At 34.5% G+C, this 19,626-nt stretch overlaps 1 protein-coding gene across 1 annotated transcript in view; it reads left to right on the top strand.

The window, feature by feature from the left end:
• The window catches only part of LOC134233068 (titin-like), a 177,995-nt gene that overhangs the window by 19,284 nt on the left and 139,085 nt on the right, over positions 1–19,626 (top strand). The window contains 26 exon segments of the mRNA XM_062715064.1: positions 34–225; positions 1,406–1,593; positions 1,911–2,388; positions 8,282–8,404; positions 11,561–11,752; positions 11,964–12,072; positions 12,271–12,515; positions 12,804–12,923; positions 13,116–13,505; positions 13,647–13,760; positions 13,968–14,090; positions 14,195–14,386; positions 14,579–14,749; positions 15,097–15,276; positions 15,621–15,770; positions 15,773–15,901; positions 16,110–16,298; positions 16,493–16,669; positions 17,075–17,224; positions 17,353–17,475; positions 17,643–17,834; positions 17,949–18,132; positions 18,258–18,376; positions 18,468–18,592; positions 18,722–18,942; positions 19,201–19,497. Of these exon segments, the coding sequence (XP_062571048.1) occupies positions 34–225; positions 1,406–1,593; positions 1,911–2,388; positions 8,282–8,404; positions 11,561–11,752; positions 11,964–12,072; positions 12,271–12,515; positions 12,804–12,923; positions 13,116–13,505; positions 13,647–13,760; positions 13,968–14,090; positions 14,195–14,386; positions 14,579–14,749; positions 15,097–15,276; positions 15,621–15,770; positions 15,773–15,901; positions 16,110–16,298; positions 16,493–16,669; positions 17,075–17,224; positions 17,353–17,475; positions 17,643–17,834; positions 17,949–18,132; positions 18,258–18,376; positions 18,468–18,592; positions 18,722–18,942; positions 19,201–19,497 (4,873 nt within the window).

Here is a 19,626-nt window from a genome sequence, read left to right as displayed (position 1 = left end):
TTTTAATTCTAAGCTTAAATCTATTTACTGTAGGGAACTTATGAGTATGGGAAGCAGTTGCTACAAGCAGGCTTGGTTCTGCGTCGGTCACTGAGATACGACCTGGCCCCGAATAATGAGAGATCTCACCGACTGGAGGAAGCCTGGAAAAGATTCTCACAGGGGACCAACGAGCGAGCCAACAGACTCACCGTGTCAGCCATGTTCCTCGCATCAGCTGACAAAGTATGGAATTGTTCACATATTTCAGAAAACATTTTTTAGAAACCATTATTTTTTAAAAAAAAAGAGAATTTCTCATATGCAATTATTTATTGTCATTTCTTTTAAGACTTAATTTTGAAAATGTATTTACTAGGGATGTCAAATCGGTCAATTTTCAATACTTGGTTACTCGGACGTTTTTCCATCAGACCCGGGATATGGTAAAAGTGTAAATAAATATGAACAAGTAAATTGAAGACTGTAAAAAATTGTAAACTCTTGTTGAAATAAAACTGATGTGAGGCTTTTCCGTAAATGTATTTCTGTTGTAATAATGATGATGAACACTTCGTGCCCGACTAAATTTAATATAACATTTTTTAAAATTAAATTTATTTATCAAATAAACACAAGAAATAAAATCAAAAGTTGTTCACAGTATTTTTGTTTAAAAAAAATAATCTGCTCCGTAATTGTAATGTAACTCTTTCTCGCGTTTGACGACAAGGCATCAGTCGTCAGAGCTACGTACAGGATCAACTTGAACTTGATAAAGTTTTCCTAACAGAGCGGATTTACGATTTTCGTACACTTTTTCAATCCTAGATTTTATAATATTAAGGGACGGTATTTTGTAGTTTGGTGCAACGATGGTCATCGTTTTTTTTAAAGCCTTTGCCTTCAACCACTTGTATTGGCATATAATCAAACACAGCCATATCAACAATCGCACGTGTAATATCATCCGCTCTTTTCCCGAGAATTTAATTACGGCTTCTCGGAGAATTGACAAAATTATCAAATTTATTTAAACGTAATGGATTTAAACGATGTTCAGTGAAAACAAATAATTAAAGCCAGACAAAAAATAAGGGTGAAAGACAGCCGAAGGTGAGAAAGGTCAGGTACCCCAGGTGCTTGGTCACGATAATTACTGTATAAACACTGCCACAGACGATAACGGTCATTTAGAGTCCTAGTAAACCCTAATTACTGTATGTACAAGTGCAATGAGCATTTTACGTTTTAAAGCAGATTGTTTAATACATTAATAAATAAGCTTAGAAATATTCAAAAATATACATCCGAGAAGCCATTATTTTTTTCAAAATGAGAATTTTTCAGATTTAATTATTTTTTTTGTCATTTTTTTAAGACTTAATTTTGAAAATGTATTTACCAATTTTTGATCCGTTAACAGATTCTGGATCGAGTGGATGACCTTCTGATTCCAATTTCCTGGACAATGTCAGGAGAGGCCACTGTGCCAGACATCCTCAAACAATACACACCGATCAAAGGTCAGGTGGAGAGGGACCACCAGGAGACGGATCGTATGGGGCGGGCCCTGCTAGAGAGGCTGGCCATGCCAATAATACTCACTGAGGGGTAAGTCTCAAAAGCCAGTACAAGGGAAATGTGCAAAGTTGTAACTTTATTATAATTCCAAGACAAATTTAATGATTAAAAGAAGACTTGTAAACATATAACAAAAGGATTTTTATCATTTCTTAATAACTTTGTGTTTTCAAATGTTGGGTTGTCAAAAATTCTGACTTTTTGTGTAATGAAATCCAAATGCTAACCGCAGTATGTTTCCCTCCATGGAAAGACCAATTACCTTTGACCTTATTGTTACAATTTTATAATATAGCATCAATTTGACTTCTGAATATATTTTATTAATCCATTTTTTGGTAATTCAGGAAGGAGAAGACTTTAAGTTTGGATGACCATGAGGCTGTGGAGGTCATTAGCAGTAAACTTACAAAAATGGAACAAAAGACAAAGGATCTGAACCGGTACTGGTCTGAAATGGAGCGGACTAGAAGACCCCCGTCAGCAGTGCAATACGGAGAATCTCGTAAACGGCAGCCATCCCGCACAAAGACGTTCTCAGGGTATGATGCTGGTAGGAACAAACCACAGTCTTCACAAAAAAGACAGAGGCGGTCTACATCAGACCTCGGAAATCAGCCAATAGCCCCAGAGAGGGCGGTCAGAACTCGGGAAAAACCCAGACCTCCGGAGAGATCTGGTTCCCTTCATCACAATGTAAAGCCCCCAGTTAGGGAGGGGCTGGTCACCAGCAGCTATAGTCAACCAGTCAATGCCAAAGCACAGAGTCTCCCAAGGAATTTTAGGCCTTCATCCCCTAATACCCTCAAACAACAGCTGGAAGAGGTAAGAATTGAAAAAAAATGTGGCATCATGTATGTGCTCTGTAATGTTGTATGGACTATCCTAGCTAAATTATAATGGTTGTCAGATGAAATAAAGTAAATTGCATAACATCAGATGATGAACCATTATGTGTTTGCTATGAGCTCATCACAAAAATTCTATCAATTTGCACTTCACTAATGTTGCAACTGCAAGTAATGTAAGAACATGATCATCTGCATGTTACTCAGCGACGAGCATGTAGCTTGAATAGAATATAATTATTTCCATCTAATGATGATAGTTTTTGAGGTTTATTGGCTGGAATAATTATTTTCTATCTGTTAGACCAGTTAATATTTTGACATTTTACCTGCATTCTTATTAGCAGAGAACCTATTGTCTGCATGTGCAGTCAGGGTATTTTAGTTTGCTCTAAAAAATTAAAGTACATTTATCTTAAGTTATAATTTAATTGATAAAGGAAGGGGGTCATTTTGTAAGGGTATTAGAAAATAAAAGAAATACATGTGTGAAAGTGTTTTGAGAGAATGGAAATATTAGAAAATCAGGTTTTGTTCAGTATGATCAGTAGCTCTCTTTATCTGAATCTTTGTCTTTTACTTTATAATTTCTGCACATAGAATACATTCATTTGGTTTACATTTCAATAGTGAAGACCTTGGATAAAGGTTGTTTGCAGTGTTTGCACTTCAATTTCATCAAAGGTCATGGTCAAAACAGATTTTTATTTAAACTCCAACATTCCAAGAAGGTATTAATTAATATGAGCTACAAAATTCTGGATAGAATGAAAAGTTTTTTCTCATTTATGCAATTTTTTCATCTTTAAAAAAATATTAGCACTGCTGGAAATTAATGTTCTCCGGCCTTGTACAAAAACTATTTTACATATGTAAGAAATATCGCAACACTAGCAAGTTCCATTTGCTCTCGTATTTAAGTTTACCAAAACTGGAACTATTCAAAATGATCACCACCTGAATGATATCTAGTTTTAGAATGAAGTAATACTTAATCATTTCAGTAGAGATGAAGATTGATTGGTGATCATCCCACATATAGCATTTTGTAGATTACAAATGGATAGATAAAAAATCATTAATAAAGTTGTTGGCAATTTTAACATTTCAATCTATAGCTGCCCATGTTCTTTTTTTGGTTTAACCTGGCAGAGTTGCCATATTGTATGTAAATTCAAATACATTAATAGATGATATATTCAAAACACATGTGTTCTTGGTATAGGGCATTGTCTTGTCAGAGAGGGTTTACACAGAACACAGTTTATACACGTAGTGATACAACTTGTATACGTATATTATGTGTGTGAGGGAGAGATCAACAAGTGTCGCTAAAAACTCTGGCACAAGTACAAGTACTGCTTAATGGCTGCCAGGATCAGAAAATAACAGTACATCTACAATAAATGTCTAAATCTGAGGTATTATCACTGATATATGGACTCTAGTACATACTGGATGTAGCAGCTCTTGGAGAATCCAGCTTCCTAGCTCTCTTCATATCATAGACTTCTGGAAACATGCCACTCTGACTTTTTTGTATTATGGATATACATATTTTAGTTTAAATACATGCATGTACATTTTGACAGTTATATTTGGAGCAATTAAAAGCCAGAAAAAATGGATTTGCAGGTTGGCATATGCACTCTTATTGCTCCCAATCAAATAATGAAGCTAATTCAAATTCTGAAGTATTTAGCAAAAAAAAAAAGTACCTCCTCTGCCAGATCATGACACAGAAGCCCTATAGGACTGATTGATATAAATGAGTCATAATAAAACAATATTCAATTGAATGTACTTTCATTTTGAGGTCTTGCTAAACCTATCTTGATTCTTAATTTATTCTGCCAGAGATTTCTTCTTGTAGATATCAAAGTAACATTTTCAGAAAATCAAACAGCTTTATCTTGGCTTGTGATGTGTGAGATATTTCAACAACCTTTTTTTTTGAGAAGCTGCTTCTAGAAGTGAATTTCTTTCTGTATTTTGGCACAGGTTCTAAAAGTGTTTAAAATAGAAAATATTTATCTGGAATTTATATACTTTGAAAATATGTTTTTCCTTTAATTGATAAATGTTGGTTTTATGTAAGTTAAAGTTTTTGAAATAGAAAAGTTCTATGCAGATCATCAATAAACGTTTAATTTTGTCTAGTAAAAATAATACAATTAATTCTGTGTATCTGGGTTCTGCAGTTCTTACAATGGAACAAATGTAGGTTTGAGAAACTATATAAGAGAATAATTTAATTTTTATTTTGAAATATCTTATAAATTGATTGTATGATGACTTGTGCCACCCCCCACCCCCCTCCCCCAGCCCTTCACATGTTAATATTTTTGTTCTAAAAATACTGAAAATTATTAAAGCTAATTTATTAAAAATCACATTGCAGTGATTTGAGTTTGACATGTGATTTATGAGGAGAGAGAGAGAATCAGTAGATAAGACGTACATTACATAAGCTCCTACAGACAGAAGGCACAGCTCGGCTGGTTACCCATGTCTGTTTACATCAAGAACCACTTACCATATTGGGGGGATGGAATGTCATGTGACCTCCTGGGTAGAATCACTTAACACAACAGGGGGATCAGTCTGTTTCATAAGCATGAATCTTTAACTTTAGAAGTTTTAAAATACTATTTATCTCAAATACAAGGTTTTTAATCAGGGTTCTTTATGAAAGAAGTATACTAATTAAAATCATGAGTATTGAGAGTGATATTTAAAGAAAGCAAACATTTAACGAAGTAGTGGTGTATGCTGATCCCCCCTAGGGGAGGCTGGAGATGAACTGGTCCAGTAAGCAGTTGTATATAGTGATAGGTATTCTCTTGAAGAGGTTGAGAAGAGCAGAGACTGTGAAGTGATAAAGAGCCATTCCAGTCTTCTGCATGCATGCCTATTGTATGCTATTGTGTAATGCCTAAAAAAAGATACAAAATTTTGGACCCAGTACTTTAGTGAAACCCTTTACAGTGTTTTGCTGCTTTTTTGCTACACATGTGCTTAATCATCCATTGAAAAAACCAAAATGTCAGACAGAGCATCGGACATAACCGATCTTTCGGAATTACCCCCCTCAACTACGACTATCAGTACAGTGGCCGTCCAGTCTGGGCGCTCCAAGGTCATTCTAGCCATTCTACGAGTAAGTAAAAATTCTTAACATATTCCTGGGTTTATTAAACCAAAGATTAAAGTTTGGGGTGGGGGGTAAAACTAAAAAATAGATAATCTCTCCCTCCCCCCTTAATCATAGTGAGTGTGTGTGAAATTAAAATCAATTTTTAAAATGCATGCATGTATGAAAAGAAAATACGCAGATGCTATATATAGGTTTGCCGATGTCCCAATCAAGGTTACACTGGTCAGGTGGCCATTTATTAATGTACCTGAGTATTTGACCCTCAGTAATGTATTCATACCCTCATACCAGACCTGTAATTAACCCAAACATTAATTCTGTCTGAAATCAATAGTTTTACCTTTGTTCAAAGGTGTGGTCTTGTAGATAGCTATTTATATGAGTAAATAAATTCTAAAAGCTTATTTTACACTACCAGGAGAAATTACTAGTGTATGTACATTGAATATCTGCATATTTAAAAACCTGAATTAATTGTCCCTTTACTTATTATGAACTCCTCAAAATCAAATTCTTACCGGAAATGAAATTGCATAAGTGCAAGAGTTTTTAAAGTATTGACCAAATCAAATATTGCAAAAAGTTCAATTCTAATTTACAATCCATTATTGGTAAAAAAAAAAAAAGTCAACAAACAAATATTTTAAGGTCATAAGAAAACTCTGGATTGTTTTAGTAAATATAGAAGTTCTTGAACTCTCAATGAATTGTTATTCTAATCTATGCAGCCATATTAATTTATATTTGTAATTAAATGAAAAGGCTGCTAGTCAAAACCATTTTTTTAACAAAAAAATATGGCAAACAATGCTATAAAAACTCCTCAGATGTAGTGCTATAAGACCCTTATTCTAAGAGAGAAGTCAAAAAGATACTTCCTAAATTGAACTTCTGTGTGAAGGGTTTCCAGTTTTCTTACGTAATGCTATTTCCTGTTTTTGCTTTCGGTAACGAAGAAATTGGGTGATTAACTCTTAAGAGTCTACATCTGTATTGGTTTTACATTATAGATAGAAATAGAAACAGCACTTTCATAAAGATGTATACATATAAAAACAATACATATATAATATTTATGTTGTCTTGGATAGTGCAAAAAATTTTACCAGCTCACTTCCTTGAAATTTTTTTTTAGAAATAACATTTTTGAAAAATATCAAAGACATGAATATATTCTAGAAGTAAATGATCTGAAGAGAAAAACAGTTTAAAATGTTACGTAAAAAAATAAAAAGTAATATCCATCACAGTTTGATGAAGTGAGTGATAAGTAAATGGGATGGTAGGTATCTAATGGTGGCTGTGAGCCAATGTTGGAAACATTCCTGGATTATGCCTCATCTTTACTTATCTTCAGCCTCAGTCAGGAGGTGTATATACTGTAGCTGGCTTATCTTCTCTGCCAACAGATAAATAAAGCACCAAAAAATCTCCAGCTTTTAATCAGCTTGTCTATGAATCTCGTATCACTGATTTTCAGTATTGGCTTAAAATGCTTTTACCAGTGCTAACCAGATTGTGAATCATGAAAGTTTGAAACCGAGTTCAAAGTCTTGCCAATTGTGTTATCTCTGCACACTCAGGGTGGGGTCTAGTCTTTCTCTGCAATTCCAAGGTGAACTTCTTGGACATTTAACCTTACTCAAATGATCCTTGCATACACATGTAACAGGAAATAAAAACATGGCTGGACCCGAAATAAAACCTGAGTCCCCTACATCACTAGTCAGGTGCTCGAATCACAGAGCTACCCAGGTCGATATCCATGGCCCGAACCATTAAACATAAAGGAGCAAAGATCATTGGTACCTTATTTGGAATTGATAAGTTAATTCTTATAATTCAAACTCTTCAACCCTAGGTTTTGGTCCTTATATTATTGCTTAAACCTTTTTTCGCCACATATTTTTTTTTTAACTTTTCAAATATTTTTTATAAGTTTGTGAACTTCAATTCCGATTTATCCTGATAATTTCTTCCAAAACATTCAAAATTTCAAGCATCTTTATGTTTAATGTTTAAAACTGGACACTGCCTGACAATACATTAAAGGACCTTGATGATGCTTTTAGCCATTAGAGTAGACAGCTATAACTTGGCAAATGAACTTGTTCGTTTTAAGTAGAATGTGATAGTCAGAGATAAAACCAATAAACCAATGAACTAACCCTTGATGTACATGTCTTTGATCACCAGTATTACTTCCCTTAACCCTTGAATGAACAAGAGTAGAAGGAAGGTTTGAAGACCTAATGCAGTATATATTTTGATGTTTTGGTCCTAATGATTAAAAAAAAAAAATTTTAATATAGTAGCACATTCTATAGTTTGGATTCCCCTTATTTTTTGTAGTTGCATTTTCATGCCTCTTTCAAAAAATTATTTACCTTTTAATTATTTGTCTAAGCAGTGACCCCTAATAGTGTATTGATTAAAATTAAATAGTTAAAAATAGAAGCTAAAGAATAGATATGTAGTATACATTTGCAATTATGATATATAGCACAGAATATGAATGGATTAATAATTCAGGAGGGAATGAGGATTAAAAGTTATGGATATATTTTTGAAAGTTTGAATGAACGTGAGAGTGTTTGTATAAATGGGATTTTTTTTTTAAACATTAGTGACTCAGACTGTGTCACAAATGTGGGTATATATGTAATAATCATCACAATAAAATTCACTTCTAAAATGGAACATTATTTTTCAGGGAGCAGAATGGATTCGAGTACGAGTCCATCAAATGGAGCCCGATCTCACAGATGTGGGATCTACACTGGAAGAGGCCCTACAACTCAGACAAGAACACAACGAAATGCTCGCCAAGCTCAAGGTGAGTTCTAAACACAATCAAATGCTCGCTTAACTCAAAGTGAGTCCTATATAACTGACAGACAAGAACACAATGAAATGCTTAATGAAATGCTTGCTAAGCTCAATATAACTGAGAGACAAGAATGCAATGAAAGGTTCACATAGCTAAAGATGAGTCTTTTAGGAAGATTCACATAGCAAAACTAAAGATGAGTCTTTATATGCTCAGGAAGAAATGCTCAACAAAGTCGCTGCAAAACACATTGAACTGATAAAACTAAACCAAGGTAAGACATGTGGTATGATTAGGTAAGACTGTGGAAGCAGTTGAAGTTTTATTACAAACATTCACTTATATGCCCAACAAAGTCAAATTACGATCTGTGTATTTATAATAATTGAACAAGCAACACACGATACTTTTACACTTGAGAGTTTTAAACCAACTTACTCATTTTTTTTTACTGCTAACCCTCATTTTAGATGATATAAGATTTTAAATAGAATGTCTTAAATAATACATAAGCAGTACTTACGGTAGCATTTTACCTAGTTTATGAGTGGATATGAAATTTTGATGCAAAAAATAAAATACTTGTGGAAATAAAAAAAATATGACCACTTGTTCAAATAAATCTCATCTCATAAAAAATGAATTCCTGTTGAACTGACACAAGAAAACATTAAAGTCTTTACTTAGGCAAAAACAACTTGTCATGCATGTGAGTGTATAAATTACATAAGTAGCTTAGATAAATGCAAAACAATAGACAATTCAACCATTATCACAGCGTAACTTGGCTTAACCCTATAAATGTCAAATAGCTTATACAAGGGAAATTTTGCTTTAGAAAATAAAAACTGAAGTGAATATTACTGTAAATTCATAAATAAACCTAAGGAATATCTTATCTCCTAATTTTGTGAGAAATACTACTTGCCATTGAGATTACTATAGTTTTTATTTGAACCAGAAAATGTTGCTGAAGCACATGTATATGAGGGGTTAATAAAAAAAAAAAAACATGGACAGATGTGATAAAATTAATGCTATGCATGCTGTGGTTACGAAAATTATAATTATAAAAAATATAAAGCTAAAATTGTAGAGAAGTTGAAAATTTTGCTTCATAAGTTGATTTTTTCCCCAATTTATAAATAAAAATTGACAGCTTAAATCTGTACAGTAGTAGTACAAATGGGCCTATGAAGTTAATGTGTAGGAAAATTAGTAGTAATCTCCACTGTACAAAGTTAATTATATAAAAAAATATGCTTATGTAACTATAAGTAATACCTGTAATTAATTCGTTTTCTGAGAGATAAAGATCCGCATAAATTACATGCATGCATCTTTTTTATTACAAAAGTTACTGAGTCAAGATTAGAAATTTATATAAAGTCATATAAAGAGATTTAATTAAATGGAAATTTCAGGAGTTTTAACAAATATATATATCATGCTAATAAATTACGAATGGAATGTTTAAATCAATTAGCTATATAATAAAATGTATGTATAACTAGTTGGTAAGTTTATAACATGTTATTGTACTATGTATGTAATTGATAAATACAATGTTGTACTTATGATGCTTATGGGATGTACGTCCCACGGAATAAAGAACTGAAAAAAAAACAAAGCAAAAGGCATGTTGAAAACTCTCAGTTAAAGTTAAATCTGGTTTGTATTTTGGTTATCTTTATATGGTGTTTGTGCCAGGCATAAATTATATAGATTAATTATTATTGTGTGATAGAATCCTTGTCAAATTAATGATCAGATCAGGTGATAAATAACAAAGATAAAAAAAAAAACAAATAGGTTTAGATTTTATATATTCTTAGGAATTTAACCTTCACATCCTAAGATCAGAATTAACAGATGGGAAAATGTGTAAATCTGTAGGATTTTGTGAATTGGGATGATGCATCACATGTGTTTCCAATTCAGTGAGGATGTTCTCAATAGGTGTAGATCACAGTAAGCCACATAGCAGCTGTGTGTTAACCAGACTCATTACAGAGCTAAACAGAGGGGAATTTGTCAGTAATCTGTGTGATACATAGATGTTATAATGATAATCATAAATCTTTAAATTGTTAAAAAATATGATTAAATTCATTAAAATGTATTAAGGAAATTGTCTGCACAAGTACCCATGAATTAGAATTTTTTTATAATGAAAACTAAGTTCTAAGTCAAATATAAACAAAATTATTTTTTAGACTACTAAAAGCTTTCCAGAAATTCCTTTAACTTTTAAAAGACGATACATAACCAGGAATTTCATTTTCTGAGCCCAAACCTTTATGATAAGGAGGTGCCAGAAAGGAACTTCTAATGGTAACATGCTGCTTCATCAGATAAATATTTCCATGGCAATACGTCAAACACACAGGGGGTGCAGATCCTGCAGTAGAAATATATTTATAGCTGCCAGAAAACGTCTGCCAGGATTCCCAGTGTCTGATAGATAACTGTTTATCAGTGTTTATAGACTTCTTAGAAAGTTTTTGATTTCTTGATCTTTACAAGTAATGTTCTGGAAGAAATATTATGTAACAAAATGAAGCAAGAAAATCTTGGCATTTCATGTTTTATACAAATTTTTGGGTAAAACGCAATTAACCAATTTACTCTTATAAGAAGAATTTTACAAACAAATTATATACATTATTAAATTATATTGGTTTAAATTAAAAAGTACAAAAGTAGCCAATTTACAGACACATTTATAATAAATCATAAATCTATAGATTAACTGATGCTATGTAAATTTATACAATTGGGACATCTCCAAGATGACATTCTAAAAATTTTTTTTATTAATTTAAGTTGTATATTTATTCTGTACTTGAGCCCACTTTCTTATTATAATCTCTGAACTTGAAAGAATTTAATTTTCAAATCATACTTGTAAATAAATGGTTAAATATTAATTCACTTATCAGGGATTTTCCTTGACCAAGACATAAGCTTTTGAAACAAATCTTGTTTGATGCATTATTAATCTATGCAACTTTTCATCGTTTAATGAAGTTCTTCAATACAAAAATCATTTCTTAGAAAGATTGAACTCATAAATATTTAATCAATTTCCTTCATCTAAAAAGGAGATTGATGAATGATTTGAAATAATTTAATTGAATTTTTATTGATTTTATTTTTCAGAGCAAAGAAGACGAAATCAAGAACATCCTGGCCAGTGCAGATGCTTACGCTGTGGAAAACCGCTCCCAAGCGGACGTGTACGCAGCTATGGCTGAGACTCTGAACGAAGCCTGGAGAGAACTCAACACCAAACTGGAACACCGCTCAATGCTACTGGACCAGAGCATCGCATTCCACCAGAGTGCTCAGGACGTGAGTTTAAACCTTACAAACTATAAATGAGAATAAATAATGTAACATTTGGTTCTGTTTTTTCCCTTTTTTGTCAGTGGAGAGTTAAAATTGCACATTTGTATTTCATATTTTCTAAAATTTTATAGATTGCTTGTAAGTTATTCTTCTGAAAAAAATATAAAACATATATTTAAATTTTACATTTAATATTTATCCTTGGTATTCATAGTTTGCTGCAAAGATGGAGCATGCTCAGGGTAAATTTACCAGCATGCTGCCGACACAGGACGTGAACACAGCACGGCATCTGCTTCAGCAGCACCAGGAGATCAAAAAGAGTGAGTCGCAATACACAACACAAATTGTAAAAAATTGGCTTTATAATTCAGAAACCAGCAGACAAGCTATTGTCACAGATCTGGAATATTCCAACGAGAAAAGATTTACAGTTGCAATAGTAGTAAAAATTGTGATAACTGAATTTTAAAAAAAGAATTTCAGAGGGGATTGTTTATAAATTTTGTGTATTTTTGCAGGTATACTTGAATCATCCCAATCAACCTTGCAACAAGGTCACTCGCTTTTGGAGCGTATTCGTGAAATGGGTATGCATGCGGACCTACAGAACCGGCACGCCACGACAGCGGCTTGTTACGGTATTGAACACCTACTGGAACTACTACAAGACCGAAGACGACGACTCGAAGAAATATGGGAACAGCGTAGAATCCGTCTCGAGCAGTGCCTACAACTGTGCCAGCTCGACCAGGAAACCAACAAGGTCTGTTTATATGCTTCAAAATTATGAAAATTATAGGAAGCAGTTATACCTTGTTTACATTCTTAGTCTTTAAATTTAGTCAAACTTTGTTCATTTTGGTAATGGAAAAAATTAGATATTTGCTTTATAGATATAAAAATCAGATGTGAATTGAAAGAAAATTGATCTGTTTTAGATTAACATGTGTTAGAGGCTTTAAGTTTCAACAGAACTTTGATGATAAAGGTGAAATTGTGGGACATCAAAAGAAATATGACATGTATACATAACCCTAACTTTACTGTACAGGTGCTTGACTGGTATAGAACGACGGGTTCTGCCTACCTACATAGGACTGATCTGGGAGATTCCTACCATCACTCCCAACTCATACAAGAGGAACACTACAGATTTGAAGCCCAAGCAAGGGTAAGTTCATTAGCTTAAAAAATGTAATGGAACAGAACTGACCTTTGCTTGATAATTATATAATGTTAATAACATTTATTTATCCCCAGTAACACATATTAAGACTGAGCTAGTTATTTAAGATTCTTAAAAAAATGCACAAAGAGTAATCGGTAAACCATTTTATAATTTTTGATGACATTATTATTCCAGCATGTCCAAGAGAATGTTCTGCGGCTGGTCCGTAAAGCGGATCAACTTCTCCGCCGCACCAACTTGGACGCCGAGGGCGTAAGACAAAGACTACAGACTGTGGACCGTGAATGTGAAAACTTCATGGTCCGCTTGGACAACAAGAGAAAGAACATTTCGATGGCTCTATCGTTTTTCGATCTGGCCGAGAAGGCTCTGATGACCCTCGACCAGATCGAGGTCCAACTGAACACCATGGACCTCCCACGGAACAGCGCAGAGCTTGCAGACCGTCATGCTCAGTTGTCTAACGTCATCGTGGAATCCTCCACTCCAGCTCTCAGAGAGGGTCGAATCCTACTAGAAAGGGTCAGTAGGGACGACCCTGGGGCTGATGGCGTCAGACGCAAGGTAAATCGATCGTAAATTATATTTGTTACAGCAATCAATGATTCAGGTCAGCAAGATAATGTGACATTTTTTAAAGAGTTATGTTTGGTTAGATTTTTCTGGAGATTTTGCTAGTCTCTGATTGTAACTTTGTTGGTTTAGATGACTCAGCTGCAAGATCGCTGCTCAGGACTTGAGTCCTTGTGTAAGGCTCGGCGTGCTGAGGCCTGGGAGAGGAGCAAGACTTACCTTATATTTGAAGAGAAATACACAGAAGTAAGTCAAACGTCTCAAAATTATAGAAAAATTCCCCCACATGACAAATTTATCCTTACTTCATAAAACACAGAATCTAGTATCTCTCATTGTTAAGGATATTTAAAATTCAAAATTTTGTTTATTTCCAATAGAAATCATGCAAGCAAACATTTTGCTTCAACAAGGGAAGAGTAGTTATCTCATACATTGATCTTATTTTTACAGATTCACACTTGGGTGACAAAGATTTGTCAATCCACCCTCGCCAGGCACAACAGCATGGGAACTAGTCTTACCAATGCCGAGGACTTCCTGGAAATACACGAACAATTGGAACAAGACATAAGAGTAAGAACATTTTATCAATGAAAATGTTGAAACTCTAATAAAAACTGGGTAAAGTCCTGTGTCTTCCTGTATTTTCATTTTCTGAACATTTGGTATACTTTCAGGACAAGAATGCGGATGTAGAGAGTTTGTCGGAGGCAAGGGCAAACCTGGTCAAGTCAGGGGACCCGGAGGCCCAGACTGCCACCGAGAAGGTCGACACGCTGTGTAAGCAGATCCACCGTCTGCACCGCATAGTGGAAGTCCGCATTCAAATCTCCATCGTCTATGTCACATTTCACAAACTCGTGCAACAGGTAAGAACCAGAACTCTGGAAGGAGGTACACATTGGTGATAAAAACTTTGAAATTATTAGCTTTCATGCAAATTTTAGATCTGTTGCATGTATATAAGACATTAAAAATATGTAAATCCTTGAAATTACTGGTAAATGTGAAGTTTTTAGGTTAAATTTGATTTATAGCTAATATATAATTTGTCCTTTTAGCTTACCAACAACATGAATGGGTTGGAACACATCATAAAATCAGAAACCGAGAATTTACAAGACTTGACAGAAGATGCAGTAAGACACACAGAAGAACTGTGGACAAAGGTTACAGAAACCTACAACCAAATGCAGGACAGAGGACATGATTTCCTACAGAACTCATCCACAGTATGTGGTTAAGAATTGTACTATTGAATGTTGTGTGAAAGATTAAGTGTTTGGCAAAACAGTGAAATTAACATAGTAATGAAACAAATAATTGATAAATAATGAACCCATTGCAATAACTGATGTACATGTAGGTCACAAACACACACACACACAAATATAATCAAGATTGAAAACATAGGATTTTCAGCAAAAGAGTTTTATTTCATCAATATGCAGGGGAAGTAACTTTTGTTGCAAGCATATTCAAACTGTTACATTTAACATGAATTATTTCGGGAATTTTTATCAAAACTGATTTTCTTTTTTATATCAGCATTAACAAATCTCCATGCATCTCTTTATAGATTCAGGATGACTCTACAATAGATATCAGAAGCTCCACCAACACAGTGGAGAGAATTACCTCAGAATACAAAGAGAGGATGACAATACTGAGCACCACCTACGAGTCGTGGACCACCCACGTCAACTCAAGTCGCCAGTTCAAAACTCAGTGGCACCAGTTTGTACAGGATGCCAGAAAGGTCAGTGAGCATGCTCATTTAATATTGTTTGACCATTTTTATATTAATTTAAGTTTTTCATAAACTTTAACATTAATTCTGATTGATGGTTAATATCTGTCATTTTAATATTTTATAGAATTGTACCATGTTTATGTATTAAGATTAAATCTATACAATGGTTTTGAAAATTGCATGCTAAGCCTTTTTATTGTAACATTTTCCAAACAATGAGATGGGGAAAGACTTGTTCTCAATTTTCAACAAGAATCTGAAGTCATGCAATTTTCAAAAGCCATTTGTAATTCAAATCATGAATAAAAAATTGGGCAAAATCAGTACACAGGTGAATGTATATTTTGCAGACAATTGATTGGGTCCTGAAAATTGAGAACGACTTTTTCCCCGTCATTGCTGGTGATCTGGGTAGCTCAGTAGAAACAGCTCATCGCTATCAGAACCAGTTAGAAGAGTTCTCACCCGTGTTCAAGGTTGGTTTCCTTTTGCTCTCTTTTAGACTATTGATTGGGTTATGAAGATAGAAAGGGAATTTTTCTACCCTAATTTGGCTGGTTACTTGGGCAACAGTACACAAACTGTTGAGGAAATGCAGAAAAAAGTTGAAATTTTTACACCTATATACAAGGTAAAAGAGTGTTGAATTATTGTATTCAGTGTTAAATTGCTCAACTTTATAGTGTAGATTTGATTCAACTTTATGGCATGGATTTGACAACATTCTTTAAATTGAAATTGTTAATCAAATTTGAACCTCAAAGTCAAACATTATATTTATTAAGGCCAAATAGCTTAACTTGGAGGTTTTTAATGCATTATTTTTGTCTTGTAAACAGAAAGCTCAAGAAGAGATTGAGCGCCACTTGAGCACAGCAGAGTTACTGTCCCTGAAGGGTAATACAAAGGGACAGAAAGACCAGATAATTAACGAGCTGATCAAAGTCAGACAGCGATTTACTGCACGAATCCACGAGTACCAAATACTGCTCAAGATGACCATACAGTTCTTCAAAAATTTGGATCAGGTAAGGGTAGTCTCCCTTTAATAGTATTTTTAGCAAAATGTTTAAAATCTGTAATGCACAGAAAAATCAGTATTTGATATCGAAACAAATAAAACAGGGATACATAGGCAGTTTATTTTTCTGTGCTTTCAGTATGCATTGGAAATAGGTATATTTTAATTTTCTCTGTATTGTAACTCTCTCTGTGTTTGTAGCTTGACCGTCTGATCGAGAGAACAGAAAAGGAGTACATGGAATCTGATTTACCGTCAGAACTTTCGCAGGCGGAGAGTCTGCTGGAGGAACACAAACGCAAAAAGCAGGAAGTCTCCAGCCTGATCAATTACACTGCCGACGAAGGCGAGAAAATCGTCGTACGCGTCCGACAAACGGTAAGTCTTAAGTGGAAATTTGTTTAAGATGAGAGACTCGGAATAGCCATTAGGCATTCTTTTAATGATGCACTCTCTGGAAAATAAAATGTAAATGATAAATTGTGGGGTATTTTTTGTTAGAGATCATTAGGAACTGTACATAGATATGTACAACATCTGATGAAGGAAGAGGAAGAGGTATAGGAAATTCATTTACCCAAAAATAGCTTCATAATTGTGTATTTCAGTGTACACGGATGATATTTAATCATTCTCCATGCACTCTGCTTTTATCTATTGAAGTATTCATCACAGCATATACCAAGACACTGAGGCAGACCAATGTATGGTGTCACGAAATGCTTCAATTATAAAAGGTTGAATTTTTTTCAAAAACATTAATTTGGATTTATCTGATACCAGGATGCAGAAGCTGCCGCCCAGGATGACGTAGAGCGAGTCCTGAAGGTGACGGCAGAATATAAACAGAGATGGAACCAGGCGTGGGAAGATCAGGAGAAACGCCTGAAACAGAACCTACAGATCTGTCAGTTCAACTACGACCTCAGACAGGTAAAACTAGTATAGGAAATCAGTCATTTCCATACACTACGGCATCATTATTTTAGAACCTAACTAATATTGTATTTTTTGTTTAAGTACATGGAGATGTTATCTGTATTACTTTATTTATATTTCAGATCCATTCAGAGATAGATGAGCTACACCAACATTTACAGGCCAGGCGAGGAAGCTACGGCAACTCACTGCCAGCAGCTAAGATGAACTCGCAGGCCTTCAAACAGTTTGAAATGACTGTTGAGGTAAGCAATCAATCATATTTATCTTTCTTCTGATAATTGGGAAAATAAGTTTCGTGAAACTTGTAATACAAAGTATTGTAACATTACCAGGAGAGTTTTATATGCATAAATTATTCAACTTTTACTTAATAATGATGGAATAAAATGTGAAAACGTTTCATTTTCAGATGATTGAAAAGAAAATTCAGAATTTTTCAAGCACCGCTGAGCTGATGGTCCAGGAGCGCCATGATGACGCAGTTCATATTGACCGAGAACTTGACCTGCTGAAGACGAAATGGACGACATTCCACACCAGTGTCCGCGATTATCGTCAGCTCCTGGAATGCTCAGTGGAATATTTTAACCTTTATGAGGAGGTCAGTAGGTCAAAGGTCATGTTGCAGATATTGAAAAGTACTAAAGCTTTTACATCAGTTTTGCTATGTGAGAAATAGTTTAAACTTTTCTAATTAATTATGTTTTCATTTTAGTCCGAAATATGGATAAAAGAAGGAATCACATTGTTGAATGAAATACAGCGACACATGAACGAGTGCCGCTCTCCCAGAGATGCTGAGCACCTCGTGTCTACATTGGAAAAATTCATAGAAAACGGACGTCCATTGCAGGAATCCAGACTGCAAAGGATGTCAGAATTAGTCATAGAATTATATGGTAAGATTTGTTCTCCTGATTTATTGTTATATCTACAGTATTTGATGAATTTGGAATTATGACATAAGTTGAATTGTTTACATCTCTTTCTAAGCATGCCTTATATGTGATATTTTATTTTTCAGGTGAAGAGGGACCTAGTCGTTTACATAATTTATTTGTGCAAAATCAGGAAATGATGCAATCATTCCAACAAGCTGAAAATCACATCACACAAGTCAAAGCACAGCTGAGAGACAGAGAGGTAGGGAAAAGTCAGTACAAGAAGTGACATTGTAGTGTATTGTTATATTTTCTTGTTATTAAATATACATGTACATGCTTTCTGTGTTTAGGCAGGACAAGCTGTGACTGAGGAAATTCAGCCAATGGAAGTCACTGTTACTGCCTCTATGCCAAAAGCTGCACCCCCTAAAATCATCATGCCACTCAAAGATGCTGAAGTTATGGAAGGAGAAAAGTACATAATTATTTTTAAAACATCATTCATTTTCTCAAATCTGAGGTTATAAATCTTTTCAAAAACCCAACAAATGCAATGCTGCATAAAAAGCCAGGTATTTAATTTTAAGTCTATCTTCTTTCTCAGGGTGACACTGGAGTGCCATGTTGACTCGGCCTCCGAGCCGCAGGTCATGTGGTACAAAGACAACCTACCTCTGAACAGCCCGGATTATGAGACCAGATACAACAGAGGCGTGGCCACGCTCACTATCGAGGAGACATTCTCTGAGGACACGGCTAGATACACCATCAGACTGACTAACGAAGCAGGAACAGCGGAATCATCCGCTTACTTACATGTCAGAGGTCAGTCAAGTTCAAAAGTTCATCAATGACTAATGAATATTCTAGAAACATTTCACTTATATATATTATATAATACTACTGAAGAATATTGGGCAATGGGTAGCTTTAATCAATTAATTTGCAGCTTAAGTAAATTGTTTAACAATTATTATTCTTTTTATTAATGTGTATTTCTAAATGTAGGTACAGTACATGTATATAATATATGAGTTTGGAAATGATAGTTATTAACAATCTCTGGAAAATCCCTTATTTCAGAAACACATCAGCAAATTTTGCCCCCAGACTTCACAAAAAATCTGAAGTCTGTAGATGTTTTGGAGAATTCTCCTTTAACCATGGAATGCCATGTCACAGGAATTCCGTCCCCTACAATATCTTGGTACAGGGATGATCAGAGCTTAGATAGTTCACCTGAATTTATCATCACAAAAATAAATGGCACTTGTTGCCTCAAAATTCGGCAAGCCGCACGTCACCACAGTGCTAGGTACACGTGCCGTGCAAATAATCCCGGAGGGGAAGCGGCATCATCCGCCAGGATTACCGTCGTCCGTAAGATCATGTTTCCTTCTAGGCTTGATCCTAATCCTCGGAATGTTTTGCTATTGTGTTCCCTGTGTACACACTGCTGTGTTTGTAGATGAATGGCATGAGGGAAAAGTTGATTTTCAATTTAAAAAA

Source organism: Saccostrea cucullata, unplaced genomic scaffold (assembly GCF_032062105.1).
Source record: "Saccostrea cucullata isolate Sc308-1 unplaced genomic scaffold, CSIRO_AGI_Scuc_v1 ctg50, whole genome shotgun sequence".
In the NCBI taxonomy this organism is placed as follows: Eukaryota; Metazoa; Mollusca; class Bivalvia; order Ostreida; family Ostreidae; genus Saccostrea; species Saccostrea cuccullata.
This window is presented reverse-complemented; position numbering and strand designations above follow the sequence as displayed.